Source organism: Callospermophilus lateralis, chromosome 4 (assembly GCF_048772815.1).
Source record: "Callospermophilus lateralis isolate mCalLat2 chromosome 4, mCalLat2.hap1, whole genome shotgun sequence".
In the NCBI taxonomy this organism is placed as follows: domain Eukaryota; kingdom Metazoa; phylum Chordata; class Mammalia; order Rodentia; family Sciuridae; genus Callospermophilus; species Callospermophilus lateralis.
The window spans coordinates 33,698,856-33,719,774 of record NC_135308.1 but is presented as its reverse complement, the minus strand read 5'-3'; the positions used below and the strand labels follow the sequence as shown (position 1 = coordinate 33,719,774).

The 20,919-nt window shown below is 36.9% G+C and overlaps 1 protein-coding gene across 3 annotated transcripts in view; it reads right to left on the bottom strand.

Moving 5' to 3' along the window:
* Wwc2 (WW and C2 domain containing 2) overlaps positions 1 to 20,919 on the bottom strand; it is a 216,702-nt gene that overhangs the window by 89,713 nt on the left and 106,070 nt on the right. For all 3 annotated transcript variants that reach the window (XM_076853680.1, XM_076853681.1, XM_076853682.1), the window contains exons 3-4: positions 5,547 to 5,750; positions 4,639 to 4,715 (exon numbers count right to left, since the gene is read on the bottom strand). In XM_076853680.1, the coding sequence (XP_076709795.1) occupies positions 4,639 to 4,715; positions 5,547 to 5,750 (281 nt within the window). The remainder of the gene's footprint in view (positions 1 to 4,638; positions 4,716 to 5,546; positions 5,751 to 20,919) is intronic.

Genomic DNA, 20,919 nt, shown 5'->3' with positions numbered 1-20,919 from the left:
TCTGAAGATTTTCTTTCACACTTTCAACATTCTATTTTAGATTAATAAACAACCATAAAAACTTAATTAAAATTCATCAAAAAATTCTCCACTAAATTTTCACATCTCACCTATTTGCAATCTTAAACACAGATTTTTTTTTTTAAATTGAAGTTGAAGTTTAGTTTGTATGAGATATCTTATTCCTTACCTCAAGAATATTAAGGTCTAAATAGCTATAAGAATAAATAATAGTAAGAATTTTTACATTATTCTTCATAAAAGTTAATTTTTTTCAAGCAATTAAATACAACATTTTAAAAAGTTATGAATAGCTTAATAAGGAGCATTAACTTATTTATTTCACCATTTCAACAAATGTAATGATGGTATCGGGAAATATTGTTACTCCATTAGACCCAGAAGGACACTAAAGTCCAATGATCATCAATACCTATGACCACAATATTAAAGAATGCGGAAAGAGATTTCAGACAGATGTTCCTAAATACAGGGTTCCCAAAGACCTGAATGGCCACCTCTGATTGAGTAAAACAAATAAGGTACAATACTAATACTGTTGCATCAAAATAACGAAGTATGAAACTAATGTTTGGCTATTCCTGAAAAATTGTTATTGTGACCAAAATGCAGGCAAATACATGGAGACATAAGCAAGGAAAAGTTAGTTTATTCCTGCATTACTATTCCTGTGACATTAATTGTGAAAGGGATTTAAATACACAGGCATTTTCTTGGCTGGATAAGTAAGGTAGGTAGGCCAGCCAAGAAAGGCCAGATTATCAAAATCTCAAAAACTCTGTCACATTATCCATCTACTTCTGACAGTGCTACCTGGCCAAAATATGCACAAATACTGAAGAGAACCAGAGTATCCAAACCATGACACAGCTCCAAAACATCACAACAGTATAAGCCATGTATAAGCCACAATGGCCATATAGCTGCAGAAGCATTTCTAAAAAGACCTTTTCACTGCTCACAAATTTTAAACAAGCTGGGCGCAGTAGCACATGCCTGTAATCCCAGTGGCTCAGGAGGCCAAGGCAGGATTGCAAATTCAAAGCCAGCCTCAGCAACTTAATGAGGTCCTAAGCAACTTATTAAGACCCTGTCTCAAAATAGAAAATAAAAAGGGCTGGGGATGGAGATCAGCAGTTAAGCAACCCAGAATTCAATCTCTGATAGCAAAAAAAAAAAAAAAAAAAAAAAAGATTTAGAATGAAGTTAAACATGGCATACAAATTTCTGGTTATTTGCATGAGATACTGTAATATGTTTTTATTTTTAAATCCCTCCCTCAGTTTGTACATTTCCTACAAGGGATTTAAATGGACAGACTAACAATCCCTTTTATTTTATTTAGCCTAACAGATCACAGAAATATACACAGTACAGAAATACAGTACCAAAGCACTTGACAAACCAATACATAACAGTCTTGAAAAATGTTCAGAGAAATATTAATGAATTGGTACCATAAGGTCATTTATTATAGAATGACACAGATCTCCATAAATGACTTCATAAATTAAATTAAGAAATCCAAACAGAAGAGAGGTTTTACTTCCAGTAACTATACATATTCTTGTTTGTATTTTGCTTGTTTGTTTGGGTGCTGGGTATGAAATCAGGGTCTTGCTCATACTAAGCACACCCTCTACCTTTGAGTTATACACCCAGCCCATACATAAACTTTTTCCATGCTCTTTCTCTGAGAACAATTAGAAAAACTGTGAGGAAAACTAAACTAACTAAACAGTAAACATTATTTGAAAGCACTAGAGAACTACTAAGACTGCAAGAACTTATGTTAAAGATCCAAAAGATAATGGAAGTTCAGAATCATGCTCCAAATACTGTACTGTTCTTCCTTCTGAGATACTTACCTATAAAATAAACTGAAAGGTGGGAGAAGGCAATGACTGAGGACTGAGATATAGAGAGCTATTGGCAGTCTCACAGAGCTGAGAAGCAGGAAGGGAGAGTTTGGCAGTTTAGCCTCAATCAAGCAGAAGGTGCCCTGATAAAGAATTCTCAAAGAGTTCAGTTGGGATTTTGAACAGAAAAGGCAAACTGCTGAGAGCCATAGCCAAGTAGGAATGACGCATGGCATTTTTGGTTGAAAGTGACCCTGCTCAGGGATTAGGGTGGCTCCAGGTTTAGGGTGGATCCTGCTGGATTAGGGTGGCTCCGGGTTTAGGGTGGATCCTGCTGGGAATAGGGTGTATCCTGCTGCCTCAGGCGCCCGCTCCTTGAGTTTCCAATGAGTTCTTTGGGGGGGGGGGGGGTTCCTGTGAGAATTGGTACGCAGAGCCCGGTGGAGGGAGTGTATTTTTCCCAGAACGTGCATGTAGAGTGCCGGTGAGAGTTCGGGAATAAAGAGGTGCTGTTGGAATCTACAAGGCTTTGTGGTGGCTTGGTTATTTTGTGCCCAGCCAGACTGCGGCAATAAACTACAAACAGATGTAATCTTAGAATAGGACCGAAGCCCAGATTTTAGTCATTGTTAACATTGACTAGATTAAAATTATCTGACCCTGACACAACTGCCTGTAAGACGCAAAGCTAAATACCCTCTGAGGGATGGTAAGATCATCCAAAGTCCCAAGTTAAGACTTTTCTATATGTTGTATGTCTCTTAATAAAAAAAAAAAAAAAAAAAAAAAAAAGTAAGCAACTGTAAGAGTCAAGCATTAACCAAAAACCAACAGGAAAAAAAAAAAAAAAAAAACCAGACCTGACCAAGAATTCAACATATAGGGGATATTCATATTGTATTAATCAAGACATAAAAATTTAAAATATTGAGATTATTTTGGTCAGAATTTTTTTCATGCCAATGTGCAAGTAACTAGAAACCAGGAATAATCAAACAAATTAGTACACTAAAAAAAAAAATATCAGAATTAAGCTGAAATCAGTAATAAAAGAAAATTTCCAATTATGTAAAAATTAAAGAATAAACTTTTATGAGAAATCTTAAAGAAATAAAATATTTGGGAACTGAATTATAAAAAAATACAAAACTTCAAAACTTCTGTAATGTAGGCAAAAGTCATGTATATAAATTAACTTAGACCCTTAAGTACAGATATTAGGAAGTAAGAAGGGCTGACTACCTGATAGTACCCACTAAAATGTGTTTTTTCTTTTATATTTTTCAGGTGCTGGGTACCAAACCTAGGGCCTCACATATTCTAGATAACCATTCTACTACTGAGCTATATTGCTAGCCCTAAAATGTGTATTTTTTGACACAGCAATTCAACTCCTGCACAAAAAAAAAAAAAAAAAAAAAAAAAAAAAGATGTGCACCAAAAGATATACATAAAAGATGTGTACATTAACATGTAACTCTAACAGTAAGAAATTGGCAATAAACTGTAATGTATATTGTTATAGGTTGGATGTGATGTGTCCTCCAAAAGCTCTTGCATTAATGCAAAAGATGAAATGATTAGATTAGATTATGAGAACTATCACTTAGTCAGAGGATTAATAATTATGGATTAATGCTCTGACTAGATTAATGCTCTGGGTAGTAACTGACTATAGGCACGTAGGCACATGGCTGGAAGAAGTAGGTCACTGGGGGATGCCTTGAGGATTATATATTTTGCCCCTGGCTCCCTGTACTCTTTCTCTGCTTCCTGGCTGCCAAGAGCTGAGAAGTTTTCCTCCATAATGCCTTTCCACCATGATGTTCTGTCCCACTTCAGATTCATATCAATGGAGTCAAGTGACCATGTACTGAACCTGTGAGCCAAAATACACTTTTCCTCCTCTATGTTGTTCTTGTCAGGTATTTTGGTCACAATAATGAAAAGCTGACTACATATATAACAATGGTAAAAGGGATATAAAGAATTTACGGTGTGTACACCAAAGTAGAATGTTGTATAGCAATAAAAGCAGATTGGATGAATCTTGAAATGTTATTGAACAAAAGAAACTATCAAATACTACAGATGGTAGCATTCCAGTTTTACAAATTACAAAGAAGACAAAAAATTAACCTGCAATGTTAACAAGTATTGTTTTTAGGGGGTAATAATGAAAAGTAATGACAATGAAGGGACACAATGGAAACTTCTGTGGTTATAGTAATAATCTATTTTATAATCTTGGTATTGGTTACATTTATTAATTTGCTTAGTGAACAGCCGTTAAGACACCCCCCAATCAAGGAAAAACAAGTTCTGGTCTTAACAGCTATTTGATCAAAAAGATTTCAGGCAAATATTAGGAAACACTCCTGTGTGAAGAATTGTGGGGAACTAATAAAGTCTGACTTCAAAAAGGAATGACATTATGACCTAAGTTGTAGTCATCTTTAAATACTGGGTTGTTTCATGAAAGAACAACTTGATTTAGCTCTAAAAGACAAAATGTAGCACAATGAAAGAAAGTAAGTTATCAAGATTTAAATTCTGCTAATAATAAATCCCAATAATGGAACGAAGATTGTCTCAATCACAGATACTGAACTTGTTTAAACAAAGGAAAAAGACCACCCAGTAGGGAAAAGTGGAAAAGTCTGCTATACCAAATGGAGATAGGAGAAGATCACTAACTAACCTCCCTTCCATGACCTTTAGTATCTATGCATCCAACCAAAATAAAAAAAAATCTTACCCTTAATCGTGTAGTGGAGATCTCAGCTTTTAAAATATCAGGATCATATTTAGTACTGGATGAAGATCCTGAGAATACTTTTGAAAGAGAAAAAAAGAAAGAATAATTATTTTCAAGTTGCCTAACTAGTTCTCTCACTTTAGAATTTACTGACTCTAAAAAGAAGATTTATATTCTTCAGTGGATACTTACTTTCTTTTTTGCAATTCCTTTGTCATTCAGACACCTAAATATAAAAGTAATCTTCAAACCTCTATATTTTTTTAAAACTCATGAAAGAGGAATACCATAAATTAATTTATTCTAGATTGTATACATACTATGTCCTTAGAGGACTATATTGCAGATGCAGCTAATCAGGGATTTACATTTTGAATGTACTTATAATTTAAGTAGAACTTCCAAGCCCATCAAAACTGCTTCTTTTAAAAGGATCAGCTCCAGATTATCCATATATAAGATAAAGGAGAAGTGAATGGGGTTGGGGGGCAGTGTGCAGAAACTTTGTTCTAACTAATAGTTCCAGTTTCTCATCACTAAAAATATTGTACGAGAGTAGCAAATGGGGCCAAATGACTTGCCTTGTTCTTAAAAAGTACAAATTAACTCATCAATGAATAAAAAGCATTATAAGAGGCAAGAGTAAAAACAGAAGGTATGAATAATTCCCAAATGGGGAAACTTTTATCTGGAATGGGTCTGAGATATTTTACTGAGAAATCTGTAAGGTTCCCTCACCTCTCATGGCTTAGAGGAATTCTTCTTGCCTAGGAAAGGAAAAGGGCTCAAAAAATAAAATAAAATAAAATAAAGAAAGAAAGAAAAAAAAAAGAAAAAGTGCAACTGGCCTTCTATTATCTACAACCCGGTCTTCATTTCTAAAGTCTGAACAGCCACACTGTACTTACGGCTTGTGTGAGAACTTGACTTTTCCTTATATGCATCATTTAATCGTACATATTCATCTAGGGCCAAAGCCAGTCTTTGTTCCTTCACGTGGTACAGCTCCTTCTGTGTCCTGAGTGCATCCTGAGCCACTGAGAGATAGTCCTTGAGCATTTTCTCCTGTTCCCCTCGCCATTGTTTTCTTGGATCTTCTATCTGCGTGGTTTCTGAAAGTATAAAAGGTGAGGTTTGCTTTGTTTTACAATTTAACCGTGTTTAGAGGATTTAAGCTCAAGGGACTACCTAGTTTAAATTCTTGTATCCTCTAAAGAGTTTATTAGCATTTCTGGAGTGGTTTCTCCAAAAATTCAAGAGTTTTTGTTTTTTATTTTGCCAAATCTCCAACCCCTACCCCTTCATTTTCAGGTTCTTGCCAATAATACCTTCTTACTATAAATCTATCATACAAAAGTTGCCATTCAGGAGAGGGGATGGAACTCAGTAATAGAATGCTTGCCTAGCAAGTGTGAGCCCCTAGGTTAAATGCCTAGCAAGAGTAGGTGAAGTGGGATGGCAACCAGATCATTCTCTTGAGAATTCTCTGGCTCCTCAACACCAACAGAATAAAAGGCAAGCTATTCATTACAGCATTTGAGGCCCTGTACACTCTGTACTCAACTGACTTTGCTTGGCCCATGATTCCATTAATATAGGACTCCTAAGGGTCTGCCCTCTACATTAATGCCACTCCAAATCTGGTTCACAGACTATTAACAATCCATGAGTTCAGTTTCCTGTCCATGACAAAGGAAATCAAGAGTCAACATTTTGAAATCTTCATATCAATTTTATTCAGTTATTGTATATCTGTAGAATCTAATAATATTGGGGATTGCATTATTTTGTTTTTAATTTTTCTAGTAATTCATCTTTATTATATTTTATCAAAATATCAGTCAGTACATGGTAGAGTATAAATTGAAAAACAAACAAACCCCCAGTTCCTGGCTTAGGAGAACACTCTATTCTAAGGTACTTGATTCTGCATACCTTGTTGAGAGCCACAGCTGAAGGGGCCCCAGCAAACTTTCAGACTGCCAGCTGATGATTGGCTCACAGCGGCCCCAGCAACATCTAGCTGATTGGCTCCTCTGCGGTGATGCTCATTGGGCTGTTTCCCTGCCCTTTCAGGCCACGGAGCTGCTCATTGGGGGACTTTTTTGGCTCCGCCCACATGACCCAGCCAATCGGCCTCAAGAGCAGGAAGATTGTGGGAGGTGGAGAGGCTGGTGGTGGGGGGAGTGGCTTGTGGGAAGCCAGTGGTGGCAGTTGGGCTCTGAGGGTTTTTCCTGAGGAGCTATTTTGTTTGGCGTGTGTGGTTCTAAAAATAAAATTAGTTTCTTTTGACAAGTGGCTCCTGAATTGTGCCCAGCCAGACTGCGGCATTTGGTGGCCTGTACGGGGAACGAACCCGCGACCTTGGCGTTATCAGCACCAAGCTCTGATGAATCCAAATTTAAAAAGTTTAGAGTAAAAAGGGTTATTTTAAGTTTATCTTTGGGGAATATATACCCCTTCCCAATTCCTTCTTTTTGCTTTAATAAGTACATTTTAATAGTTTGATGAGCTCTTTCAACTATGCCTTGTCCCTGTGGATTGTATGGGATTCCTGTTATATGAGTAATGCCAAATGATGAGCAAAATTGTTTAAAGGAGGTAGAAGTATAACCAGGAGCATTATCTGTTTTTAACTGTTTTGGAATGCCCACAGTGGCAAAATTTTGTAAGCAATGAGGTATAACATCTTTAGTTTTTTCTCCGGCATAAAGGGAGCCCATCAAAAATCCAGAAGAAGTATCAACTGTAACATGCAAATATTTCAATTTTCCAAATTCTGGCAAGTGTGTGATGTCCATCTGCCAAATATGGTTAGGTATCAATCCTCTAGGATTGATTCCAAGATTAACTTGTGGTAAAAAGGTCACACAATTTTGACATTGTTTCATTATTTGTCTAGCTTGTTCCTTAGTTATTTTAAAACGCTTTTGTAAAGTATTAGCATTGACATGGAACGTTTTATGAAAATTTGTAGCTTCTTCTAGTGTAGAGAAAATATGTATGTCATGTGTAGTTTTATCTGCTAAATCATTGCCCAAACTAAGGGCTCCAGGCAATCCTGTATGTGCCCTGATATGTCCTATAAAGAATGGATCTTTTCTGTCCCAGATTAGACTTTGTATAGTGGAAAACAAAAAGAAAACAGTAGAGGAAGGGGAAATCCTACCAGCATCTTCAAGGGATACTATAGCATTAACTATATACTAACTATCGGAAAATAAATTAAATACAGAATCTTTAAACATCACAAAAGCCTGTAATACTGCCTTAAGCTCCACCTATTGAGCTGATTGTTTGGGTACTAAAAATGTAAAAGTTTGATCAGGTGTAACTATTGCTGCTGTACCATTATTTGATCCATCAGTGAATATATTTGAAGCATTCCCGATAGGTGTTTTTCTTGTCATTTTTGGAAAAATTACAGGATGCGATAACCAAAAAAGACAATAAAGGATTAGATGGTAAGTGGTTATCAAATGAAACATTAGATTTGCACATGATTATTGCCCAAGTATTTAACTCATTAGCTAACTCATCAATTTAATTCATAGTATATGGAGTAATAATTTTATTGGGAGAAATTCCAAACATTCCCTTTGCTGCTTTTATTCCTTTGAGTATTAATTGTTCTACAGCCTCAGGATACCTAGTAAGAATAGTGTTAGGAGAATAAGATAAATGTATCCATAATAATGGACCTTCTTGCCAAAATACTCCTGTAGGAATATTTTTTGTTGGTAGTACAATAAATAATACAGGGAAACTTATATCAATTCTATCCAAATGCATATTTTCCATATATGTTTCAATGATTTTTAATGCCTTTCTTGCTTCAGGCGTAACATTCGGGGTGAATTTGAATCTGATGGACCTTTTAGGATATCAAATAAAGGTCCCAACTCTCCTGTTGGTATACCTAGATAATGCCTTATCCAATTTATGTCTCCTAATAACTTTTGAAAGTCATTAAGTGATTTGAGTTGATTTATTCGTATTTGAATTTTTGGTGGACGGACCATGGTTGAGGATAATAGAATTCCTAAATAATTAATTGGAAAATTTAATTGTACTTTATCTATTGCTATCTCTAGATTATAATTTTTTAATAACTTTGTAAGTGTAGTATAACATTCTAGCAATGTGTTTTTAGCTTTGTGTGCTAATAATACACCATCCATATAGTGAAATATTTGTAGTTCAGGATTTTGATTTCTAAGTGGCTGGATTGCTTTGTTAACATAAATTTGACACATAGTTGGGCTGTTAGCCATCCCTTGAGGGAGTACTTTCCATTCATATCTCTGATCAGGACCTTCATGTTTCAGTGCAGGGATAGTAAATGCAAAACGTGGACTATCCTTAGGATGAATTGAAATTGGAAAAAAACAATCTTTAATATCTATAACTAAAACATACCAAGTTTTTGGCAAAGCAGACAATTGAGGAATCCCTGATTGAGCAGGTCCCATAATAACCATCTCATTATTAATGGCTCTTAAATCTTGCAATAATCTCCATTTACCAGATTTCTTTTTGATGACAAAAATGGGAGTATTATGGGGAGATACAGAAGGTTGTATATGTCCTTCCGCTAATTGTTGTTTGACCAGGTCATGGACTGCTTTTATCTTTTCTTTAGTCAGGGGCCACTGAGGAACCCATACTGGTCTTTCTGATTTCCAAGTAATTTTTATTGTCTCAGTGGCCCTTTCTGAAAATCCAACCCTTGTCTGTCTGTTCTTTGATCTATTTGTATTGGTGCTGCTATACCTTGTTCTTGTCTTTCTAATCTTTTTCCTTTCCTAAAACCTTGTCTAGTCATAATAATGGGTGCATTTTGGTTGATGTTATTTGTTAATGTCAAACCTAATTGATCTAGGACATCTCGTCCCCATAAACTTATGGGAAGATGATCCAATTCATATGGCCGTATAGTTCCTTCACATCCTTCAGAATCCTTCCAATCTAATATCATTGCACTTTTATGGGGATTAGTCGCCACTCCTAGGCCTTGAAGCGTTTGAGTGGCTTGTTGTAATGGCCAATGTTTTGGCCATTCTTGAGGAGAGATGATGCTAAGGTCTGCACCTGTATCCAGTAGCCCATTGAATTCATGTTCTTGAATATTTAGTTTTAGCATGCGGCGAGAATCTAAATTTAAAGACAGAATAGCCCAATCCACACCTGTGGAGCCTAATCCCTTGGAACCTCTTTCTACAACACGACTGGAAAGTTTATCATGTAGGCTTGGTATTATTAGTAACTGTGCTATTCTATCTCCTGGTGAAATTACTGATGTACCCTTTGCAGAACTGGCTATAATTTTTATTTCACCTTCATAATCGGGATCAATTACCCCAGGACTTATCATAAGTCCTTTTAGAGTAGAAGAGCTGCATCCCAATAATAAGCCTACTCTTCCTTTGGGAAGAGGTCCTTTCACCCCTGTGGGAATGATTTGAACTCCCATCTCTGGAGTTAGTACTGATCTGGCAGAGGCGCAGACGTCCAACCCTGCGCCCCCTCTGGTTTGTCTGATGAGGGATCTGATGGACAATGTGTCCTGGGCACTACCCTGATGGGGTTGCTGGGTTCCTCCAGTGCTCCATATATTTGTGGTTTGGGGCCCCCCTGTCCATTTTTTGGCAATGGAGCCCAATGCCTTTCTCCACGATATCGTGGATAAACACTTGGTCCTTGTTCGTTTTTTGATAATGGAGTACCCTCTATGGTGGTTTGAGAACGGCATTCATTAGCCCAATGTCTCCCTCTATGGCATCGTGGGCAAATACCTGGTATTCTACTCCTTTTATACCTAGTTTTGTTAAACCCTCCTCCTATGGGGCAATTCCTTTTAAAATGTCCTGTTTGTTCACAATTGTAGCATGTTCTTGGCCTGGCATCTAAAGCCTGTTTTATTGCAGCTGCCACAATTTGCCCTTGTGCATTAATATCTCTGGCATCTAAAGCCTGTTTTACTGCAGCTGCCACAATTTGCCCTTGTTCATTAATGTCTCTGGCAACTATATATGTATACGAGTAAGAACCATATGTATGTACTATTGGACAACCTAAGGCAGGCATGGTCCCTAAGCCATATGCTTGTTGTTTAAACAGAGAGGGGGAGATGTTGAGAGCCACAGCCGAAGGGGCCCCAGCAAACTTTCAGACTGCCAGCTGATGATTGGCTCACAGTGGCCCCAGCAACATCTAGCTGATTGGCTCCTCTGCGGTGATGCTCATTGGAGATGCTCATTGAGCTGTTTCCCCGCCCTTTCAGACTACCAGATGATGATTGGCTCACAGCGGCCCCAGCAACATCTAGCTGATTGGCTCCTCTGCGGTGATGCTCATTGGGCTGTTTCCCTGCCCTTTCAGACCACAGAGCTGCTCATTGGGGGACTTTTTTGGCTCCACCCACGCAACCCAGCCAATAGGCCTCAAGAGCAGGAGGATTGTGGGAGGTGGAGAGGCTGGTGGTGGGGGAAGTGGCTTGTGGGAAGCCGGTGGTGGCAGTTGGGCTCTGAGGGTTTTTCCCTAGGAGCTGTTTTGTTTGGCATGTGTGGTTCTAAAAATAAAATTAGTTTCTTTTGACAAGTGGCTCCTGAATTGTGCCCAGCCAGACTGGGGCATACTTGAATCACCTAGAGACTGTAAAAATTTCTAGACCAATAAAACCTCTTCAGGTCGAATACAGCCTCGGATAGGATTACTTTTATTTTTTTTTTTAATGTAGTTTGTGAGCTATTTGTTTGATACTGGGGATTGAACCCAGACCTAACACATGCTAGGCAAGTGCTCTACCACTGAGCCACAAGCCTAGTATTCTGGTAGTTTAAAAGCTCTTCAGAGGACCCAAATGAACGTCCAAGTCTGAGAACCACTGCTTTACAATGAAGCTCATATGCTATCTTTTACATGAAGCCCCACTGCCAACCCCTCAACTACCAGCAACTCTTCATCTGGGGTCCTCCATAGCAATTTATGCTTCTTTTTTAAACTTGAAATTAATTCTTCACTATTTGGTAAGCCACAAAGCATAAATAAAAATGAAAACAAAAGGATACAGACCATCCTAAATTTTTTTTAAATTTTATAATAGACAAATGTTTTTGTGACATGTTGAGCCAAGAAGTTGGGGTACACTGGTGTCTGGCACTGGGATACCATGGTGCTTTCAAGGCACTGGGCAGTGGTTGCTAATTCACAAGAAGGCTAGTGCAGGTTGGCTAAGGAATCTCACCTATGTCTACAATATGTACTATACCTCTCCACTGTGAGACAGGGTAGTAGCTGTCTCCAGGCAGAGGAAGGGTTATGATTGGGAAGATTACATAAGAGAGGCTTCTTGGGTGCTAGCAATACTGTTTCTTTCACTTGTCACAATTACATTACAAAATTATTTGTTCAACCTATGTATTTTCAACTGTTTACTTTCCATATTATATTTCATAAACATAAATATTTTAAAAGTCAGGGTATTATGACTTAAGATTTTCACTCTCCCAGAATATTTTGCCTGGGTGTACCCCAATAACACCAAATACAACCTGCAGATAATCTGGGGAAAAAAGGAGGTTGCCTTTAATATAGAAAATACATGAGGTTTGATACACACAGATTACATGAGATGGAGATTTAATTTTTTTTAAAAAAGCATGTTGAAGACCATGATACAGGGCCACTAACTAGAAAACTGAAAAAGCATTTATGAAACAATGATTCTTAGATATTAGACAACAGGTAATACAGGACTATGATCTCTTAAAAAAGGAAAATGAACTCTAAGATTACCTCCACATTTCTGCCTGAAAATATTTTTGGACAGCAGTGCAAAAGGGATAATCTGAGCAGAGAAAGGAGGTTCTGCTAAATTACGGAGGGAGCAAAGATTTCAGGAGGGCCCTGACAGATGGAATTTGTAGAATGGAGTTATAGAAGATCCAGAAATTTGTAGAGGAGCTGTATTAAGTTTCTGGGTAAATACTAAGATGCACAAATGGGGGCAACACATAAGGCCAGGCAAACAATAATTGGAGCTCTGTAAGTAGAAATTCTCAAGCACATGCAGGGCTGTGCCAGGTTCAAATTGTGACTAGCCAGAGGCAAGTGGCTACAGTAAACATCTGAGAAATTCAGTGGCAACAACTATGGAGTTATACTCTAGTCTTGGTGATAAGTAAGACACAGAGCAAAAGCTACTTTGAATATGACCTATAAAACTCTAAAACAAATATCTAAAGAATCAGGTAACTTAAGTACTCTATTGAGTGGGTGGTGGTGGTGGGATAAGAAGAAAACTCTTTTTAAAGGATAAAAAAAACTAGCACCCAGGAATAAACAAACAAACAACGTAACTACTTTTCAGCATTCACTAGAAAGTTACTAGATAGGATAAAACAAAACAAATATATGGCTCACAGCCAGGAGAATATCAATTAGTAGAAAGAAACTTGAAAATGTAAAGATGATAGAATAAGCATAATCTGGATAAAACAGCTATCACAGTCCTGAATAAAGTCCTGAAATAAACACACACACACACACACACACACTCCACCCCAATTGCTAGGACGCAGGTAAAAAGAGGCTCAACATCATTAATCATTAGGGAAATGCAAGTTAAAACTATGAAGTGATACCACCACACCATAACTAAAATGACTAAAATTTTAAAAAAGTAACGTCAAGTGATGGGACATGGAACAACTGAACTCTCATTCATGGATACTAGAAATGTAAAATACCATAATTTGGGTGTGGGAGGTATAACTTAGCCATTACCATACAGCCCAGTAACTCAATAACTTGTTATCTGCCCAAGAGATATGAAAATACATATCCACAAAAAAGACCTGTATACAAATTTTCATTAACAGCTTTACTTATAATAGACAAAACTGTCCAAGTCATAAGTAAATTTTTGTATAACCACATAATGAAATACCACTCAGCAATAAAAGAAAGCATAATACTAACATACAACATGTATGAATCTCAAACACATGATGAGGGAAAGAGGGCAGACACAAAAGAGTACACACTGCTTGTTTCAATTTATATGAAATCCCAGACAGAAGTAAACTGAATCTAATGACAAGAAGCAGATCAGTGGTTGTCTGGACCCAGCAGTCTGGGAAGTACTTGTTACAATGGAACACAAATGTTCTTTTTGAAGTAATGAAAGAAATGTTGATTATTGCAATGGTTACATGGTACACATTTGCCCAAACTCATGAATTATATACTGAAAATAGATGCGATTTGGGCTGGGATTGTAGCTCAGTGGTCGACTGCTTGCCTGGCAAGTGTGAGGCACTGAGTTTGATCCTCAGCAACACACATAAATAAATAAAATAAAGGTACTGTGTCCATCTACAATAAAAAATACATACATATATTTTACAGATCAATTTATTATATCATATAATCTAATAAAGTTGATTCAAAATGTGTTTTTAAAAGTTTGAATGAATAATTACAATATTAAAGAGAACTGAGGTGTAATGGTAACAATTAAAACATTATTTCAGCCAACATCCTTTGTCACATCAGCTGCTGCAAAAGAGCATTCATTGGTTAGGGAGTAAGGTCATGTGGGTTCTAATCCTGTTCTGTTATTAAGCAACTGTAGAAATTGGGGCAAATCATTTTACCTTTATATCAAGTCTCTCAAATGTAAAAGGAAGGGAACATGTTGGATTAATATTCTGATATTCTGACTCTGACCATTTGTAACCTTTGTGGTGAACACTGCTGGGGTCTTATCTAAATATTCTTAGATCTCTTTTCCCAGGTCTGTGTACCTGGTCCCTGAATTTAGCCATTCTTCCTTGTTAATATATGGTTCATTCTTAAAGGACTCCAGAAGATAGCTCTTGGGCACTCAAGAAACTTTCCCTACAGCTAAAGATTAACCAGTGAAACAGATAGGAAAAAATCTCCATGTACAGCAAATTCTGAGATGTAGATTACACTCCAGATCCGATCCCAATCATGTGGAGTCTGGGACTTTAGAGAAATATGACCTATGTCTGTATTGTCTGTATTGTCCCCTCACTATTCTCCTTTTCCTCATTTCCTTACTGGTTTATCCTGTGATTTCTTTCATAAATCACTTTCCCTTAAATTCTTGGCTTAGGGCCTGCTTCCAGAAGAGCCTAACCATGCATAACCTTTTATAATCTATGCAAATTAAGTGAATCAAGTTTGATCCTGGGTGGTAATTCTCATATCCTTCATGAGACAGTAACAGTGGGGGAAAGAAGGAATGGAAGAGAGAAAGAGGATGAATCACTCTTGAAAATACAAAAGAGGGGGCTGGGGTTGTGGCTCAGTGGTAGAGAGCTCGCCTAGCATGCACGAGGCACTGGGTTCAATCCTCAGCACCACATAAATGTAAAATAAAGATATTGTGTCCACCTAAAAATTAAAAATAAATATTTTTTAAAAAAGAAAATACAAAAAAGGGGGTATTTCGTCATTAACAGAGAAACTCAATAGTCAGTTCTAGCAATGTTTTTTAGGATTCCGATGGAGAACTTAATAAGTAAACTGCCCTGGTTATTGAAAAACATAAAATCGGTTAGATTAAGACACAGCCTAATTACTTCAATAAAATTATTTCTGTATTCCATAACAACATCACTCCTTAGATTTTAAGCATCTGATATCATATCATACTTGAAAATACCAACACAGCCCATTTTGAGCTGCTTTTTCAGGGGTATAGAGAGTATATTAGTCAGCCCAGGTGCCACTCCCAAAATGAAAGGTAGAGATTGGGGCGGGGAGGGGGGGCAGGTAATGGGTCATACAGAAGGAGTGTTCTAACCAGCACCTCAGTACTTATAACTGGAAAGGGATGAGAAACTGTTGAGGTACAGGGGAAAAGGAAAACTATACAGTGACTTTACCACTTGCATGTCAGGAAGGCTGAAGGTACCTGCATTTTGAAAAACTTATCATAATGGAGGGATGTTCTGAAACACGATGTTGTATTTTCCACTTGTTAGTACAGAATATATTAATCATTTTTAACTTCTATATATTTATCAAGCTTTGATATGCATAGAAGCCCTGCTGGCTGAGGACAGACTGCTGCTCCCAGAGTTAGAATTAAAAATTACTAACAGCCATGGCCAGCAAATGGCCCTGTCAGTCCACCTCTCATATGCAAACCAGCCCATCCAAGCCCCAGTTCCCAGCTCTTTAACTCACTCTCACACCCTAAGCAGATATGCCCCCTGTCTTAAATCACCTCAGGGTCAAGGACTGAGATCACCTCTATCACTCAGAGCCCAACAAAATTACTTAACTCCACCAGTCCTAAACCTGTCCTCCTGCATCACTCAGCTCAGCTCATTCCTTCCCAAGGAAAGCACAACAAAAGATGAGTCATGATTTTTCCTTCACTTCTTCTGCCTTCTGATTGACCAGGATACTTCCCTACATAGCCCTGAATGTTACAGTGTGTACCTTTCTCTTGAGAACTCTATGTACTGAAACTTTTTTCAATAGTATCTACCTCTTCCTATTATTAGTCACTTCTATAAATTAAATCCCAAGCACAATCAAAACAACATGGATCACAATAAGAACTGGCCACTGTTTGAATATAAGAACCTGTAGTTAGATAGAAGTGAATGAAGGGAGGGGAGTGGGTAAGGAGGTAGGAAGGATAGTGGAATGAATCACACATTATTACCCTATATATATACATATATAACTATACGACCAGAGGGATTCTACATCATGTACAATCAGAAGATTGAGAAATTATCCTCTATCAAAGTACATTCTATTGTCATGTATAACTAACTAGAATAAAAAGGTTTTTTAAAAAAGAACCTGTTCCTGATAAATTGGAATAGAAAAGTTAATCATTCTGCTGAAATGTCTAATGCCATGTACGATATTCCAAATGCTTTGCATGTGAATCTGAATCTTAAATATTTTTTAATTGTTGATAGATCTTCACTTTATTTATTAATTTATTTATATGTGGTGACCTTTATTTTATTTATTAATTTATTTATATATGGTGCTGAGAATCAAACCCAGTGCCTCACACATGCTAGGCAAGTGCTCTACTACTGAGCCACAACCACAGCCCCAATGAATCTAAATCTTAATGCAGTCCAACTAAGTATTTCTGTTTAGTCCTAAGAACTCAAGTGAGTCAAACACAGAGAATGAAATGAGGAGATCTGACTTGGCCTGTGACATCTCTAGAGACCAGAATGGTTCTCGGGATGTTTAATATGGCCTCTATGGATCTATGATACTAAATTGAAGTGATTCAGGCTGTGAAGGCTTGGAGTTGAGAGCCCTGGGTCATTAACAAAGTGGCTAGGTCAGTGGGGAATACTGTAACCACTGCATAAGACCTACAGCTCTTGCTTCAAATTAACTAGCTGATAAAAGTTGAGACTTCTCTGAAGTTGAACTGTGAATACTAATTTTAAAGATGTAAAATCTAAATGTACAAAAATACGTATCTATGTGATGTGAGGAAGGCATGTAAGCTGAAACCATTGTTTAAAAAGTGATATAGAAGGGGAGAGTCTCGAAAGGACAGACCCTCCAGTTAAAGAATCTTCAAGGGCTGAGGGAAGGCAGCCTAATCATCTGAGGAATAAAGATAGGAAGAGATCATCATGTAAGAGCCTAAACTTCTCATTTCATGTATTCACTATAATGTAGGACTCTGGTTATCCTAAATATTTAATACTTACATATACATGAATGCAAACTGACTCAGAGTATAATCTCATCATAAAATAAATAGAAATGCATGGTCTTAAAGTGTCTTCTTAACTGTAGATGGCCCCCAATAATCTACACCTCCCAATATTCATGCCTCTCTAGTATGTGCTGAATCTAGTGGAACATTTATTTATTTATTTTTAACTAGGGATTTAACCCAGGGGCACTTTACCATTGAGCTACATCTCTAGCTTTTTTTAGTTTTTATTTTGAGACAGGGTCTCACTAAAATGTTGAGGGCCTTATTAATTGGCTAAGACTAGCATGGAACTTAGGATTCTTCAGTCTTAACCTCCCAGGTGCCTGGAATTATAGACATACACCACTGCACCTGGTTTCTAGTGGCTTGCTTCTTCTACACTGTAAGTGACGGGATATCACTTCTGAGATTAGGTTACAAAAGGCTGTGTTGTTTGTGTTTTCTTTCTTTCTCTCTTCCTCGCTTTTTAGGTCTAATGAAGCCAACAGCCATGTTGTATGCTGCTCTATGGAGAAGCTCTCATGGCATGGAATGAGGAAGGAGGCTGCTGGCCAGCAGCCGGCAAAGAACTAAACTTGCCAACAACTACGTGAGTGAGCTTGGAAAGCAGATCCTTCTCCAGTCAAGGCTGGAGTTGACTGCAGTTTGGCTGACCCCCTGATTACAGGATTGTGAGAGACTTTGAGCCAGAAGTTCTAGTTAAGTCTTGCCTGTATTCATAGCCACATAAATAGTAAAATAATAGATATTATTTTAAGCCACTGAGTTTTGGGATAATTTATTATGATAAGATATATAACTAATAATGATGCAATACAAATTGAAAGTGTATATAAAAAACTTGAAATTTTTTTAAGTTATAATAGTTGTAAAAGTATATACTCTCAATTCTTAGTCTATTTGGGGGTTTCAACTAATCACATTTCTTCACATGTTGGGGAACTGATATGATACCAACATAATATTTGTCAACAGCTAAAAGTCCACAAAGCATTGACAGCAATGCTGACTGACACTTAAATGAATAAAGTACAATAACACTATTGATGATGATGATGATGATGATGATGATGATGATGATAAGCCATCAGCACTTTATGGAATTAAAATAAATTATCAGGACTTGTTTTGAATAGGCAGCAGAAACACTCCAGTTTAACTATCTGGCATAAGAGATTCAGTAGGAAATGTTTATATTTCTGAAATGTTGCATGATTCAAATACAAAACTACAAAAGAGGGTTCCCAAAGGCACCTTCGAAGAAGGATTCATAAAGCAAAATTGTGCTTAATTCTCCATCCATTATATTTGCTGAATAGATTTGAAAGAATAATTATTAAATGTAAAAACTCAAAGAACATATATTATACAAAAGTGGTATTTTTTATTAAGACTGACTAGCCTTGAGAGATCACTAAATCATAATACAATGTAATTTGCCTGTTGTCTGCTACATTAAAGAAGTAATATATTTCATACTATTAAAACATCACATATCTCAAGGGAATTCACATTCTATCACTTTTACAGATGTGGAACTTTATACCTAACACAAGAGCTTATCATGGAAGATAACATTAGACTTTTCAAAGGAATATTATTTCTGAATATGATGCGTATTTCTATTTTTCCTCCTGAGGTCAGGAAGAGTGAATGAAGTAAACCTGGACAACATTCCTTATCTTCCTTTTCACAAAGTATCTGCTAAATTTACTTATCGTCTGTCTGTTGCTTGTACAATCATTAACCACCTACTATAAGCAATAGAAACAAGCTAATGTTCAGGCACGATCCCTCCTTCCAAGGAGCTTACAAATTTATAAGACATTGTGATGCATGAATTAAAAAAGAAGATTAGATTTAGAGTGAGATAAGTACCTTGAGAGGAAAATGATTAAGTGCCACAACAATTTAGAGACCAATGGGTTTCTTCTGGTTGAAAAAGTATGATCCCATGTAACAGGCAGTAATTAAATGGGGCTTCCATATTCCAGACAAGAGGACCTAGTTCCTTTTCACTTCTCCAGCCATCATTCACCATTTCCCACAGTCACAAATTTCTTTAATCAAGTCCTGCTTTCTCTAGCCTCTGGAGGTCTCTGGCTTTACCTAGAGTACCTTTCAAGAAGATTTTTCATCTCCAGCCCTCAAAACCCGCCACATACCCGCTTTCTCCAAGCCTGGTTAACTCAGCAGTCCTTTGAGTACCAACTGAAAGTCCTTTCTTTATGTTGCTATGGCCACACTCTTAGGAATGGCTGGGTGTTTCTACTTGTTCTCCTTTGTTCTACCAGTGTAATGATGATCCCTTCCATACTGTACTGTATATTCTCATGTGCTCCTCAGGTTAATAAATATGAAACTCATTGTGTAAGTAACAGTATGCCACAGAAGGCATCTAAACAAGGACATATAAGGACCTTAACTACATCTCAGAAAAAACATCTGACAAAAATGTGAGGTTCTAGTATGAAAAGAGCTGATATGAAGGTGCAGAATTCTCTTGTGATAAAAGTTATACATTAAGTGAAAAAAGCAATTTATAAAATACGATGTACAATAAATCCCACTTGAAGTACAGTATACATTAAAAACTGTGTGTACAACAATATTAAAAAGACTAGAAGGACACACATTAAAAGATTCAAATATTTAGTTGACTCTGGGTCATGTAAATATAGGTAAATTTTTTCCTTTTATCTACATTTTCTACTTTTAAGTACTTGACTTTTATAAAATAGATAAAGGAAAAAAAAGAATGGTAATTAGGGTCTCAAGTAAAAAATGGTAGTGGAAAAGTTTAAGAAAGAAAATCTGACTTATTTTAAAGAGAAAAAAATCAATAAGAATTAACGGGATGGGAGCTGGGGTTGTAGCACTTGCCTAGCATGTGTGAAGCAACACAAAAAAATAAATAAGTAAAATAAAGATATTGTGTCCATCTACAACTAAAAATATTTTTTAAAAGGAGACTTAACAGGATAATTCCTAATTTTTTTCTGATTAGTACCCAAAAAGAATATAATATTTTTACAGAATAACAAATTAGAAGCGAAAGCTGTGGAATCCTATTTAGTATTTATTCGTTTGTTTACTACTGAAGGCAAAACTATATTAAAATTTGTCTCATCACTGGGAATGTTTGACAAAAGATTAAGATAATCTGAGGTTGATGAAGATGGTGGAGCACTGGAAGCTATATCCTAAGCTGCACTGTGGCATGGGACCAAAGTAGCAGGTGCATATCTTCTCAGTAGGGTGGGTGAAAGGGATTTCACTAAAATTTAATATTGGCCACTCAAAGCAGCTTAGGGACTCAGAAATCTTGTACAATAAGCAAAGAAGAAAGAATACATCAGAGCTGACCCAGTCAATGTGGATTCACCACAAACAGGGAGGGGAACCATAGTCTTGGTTCCGAAAAACCTGAGATAAAAAAATGTTGCTTAATCATAGATGATACAGAAGCTGCACTGCATGCTGGCGCTTGAAAATCATGCTGTGTATCTCAACTGGCTGTGGGAGCTGAA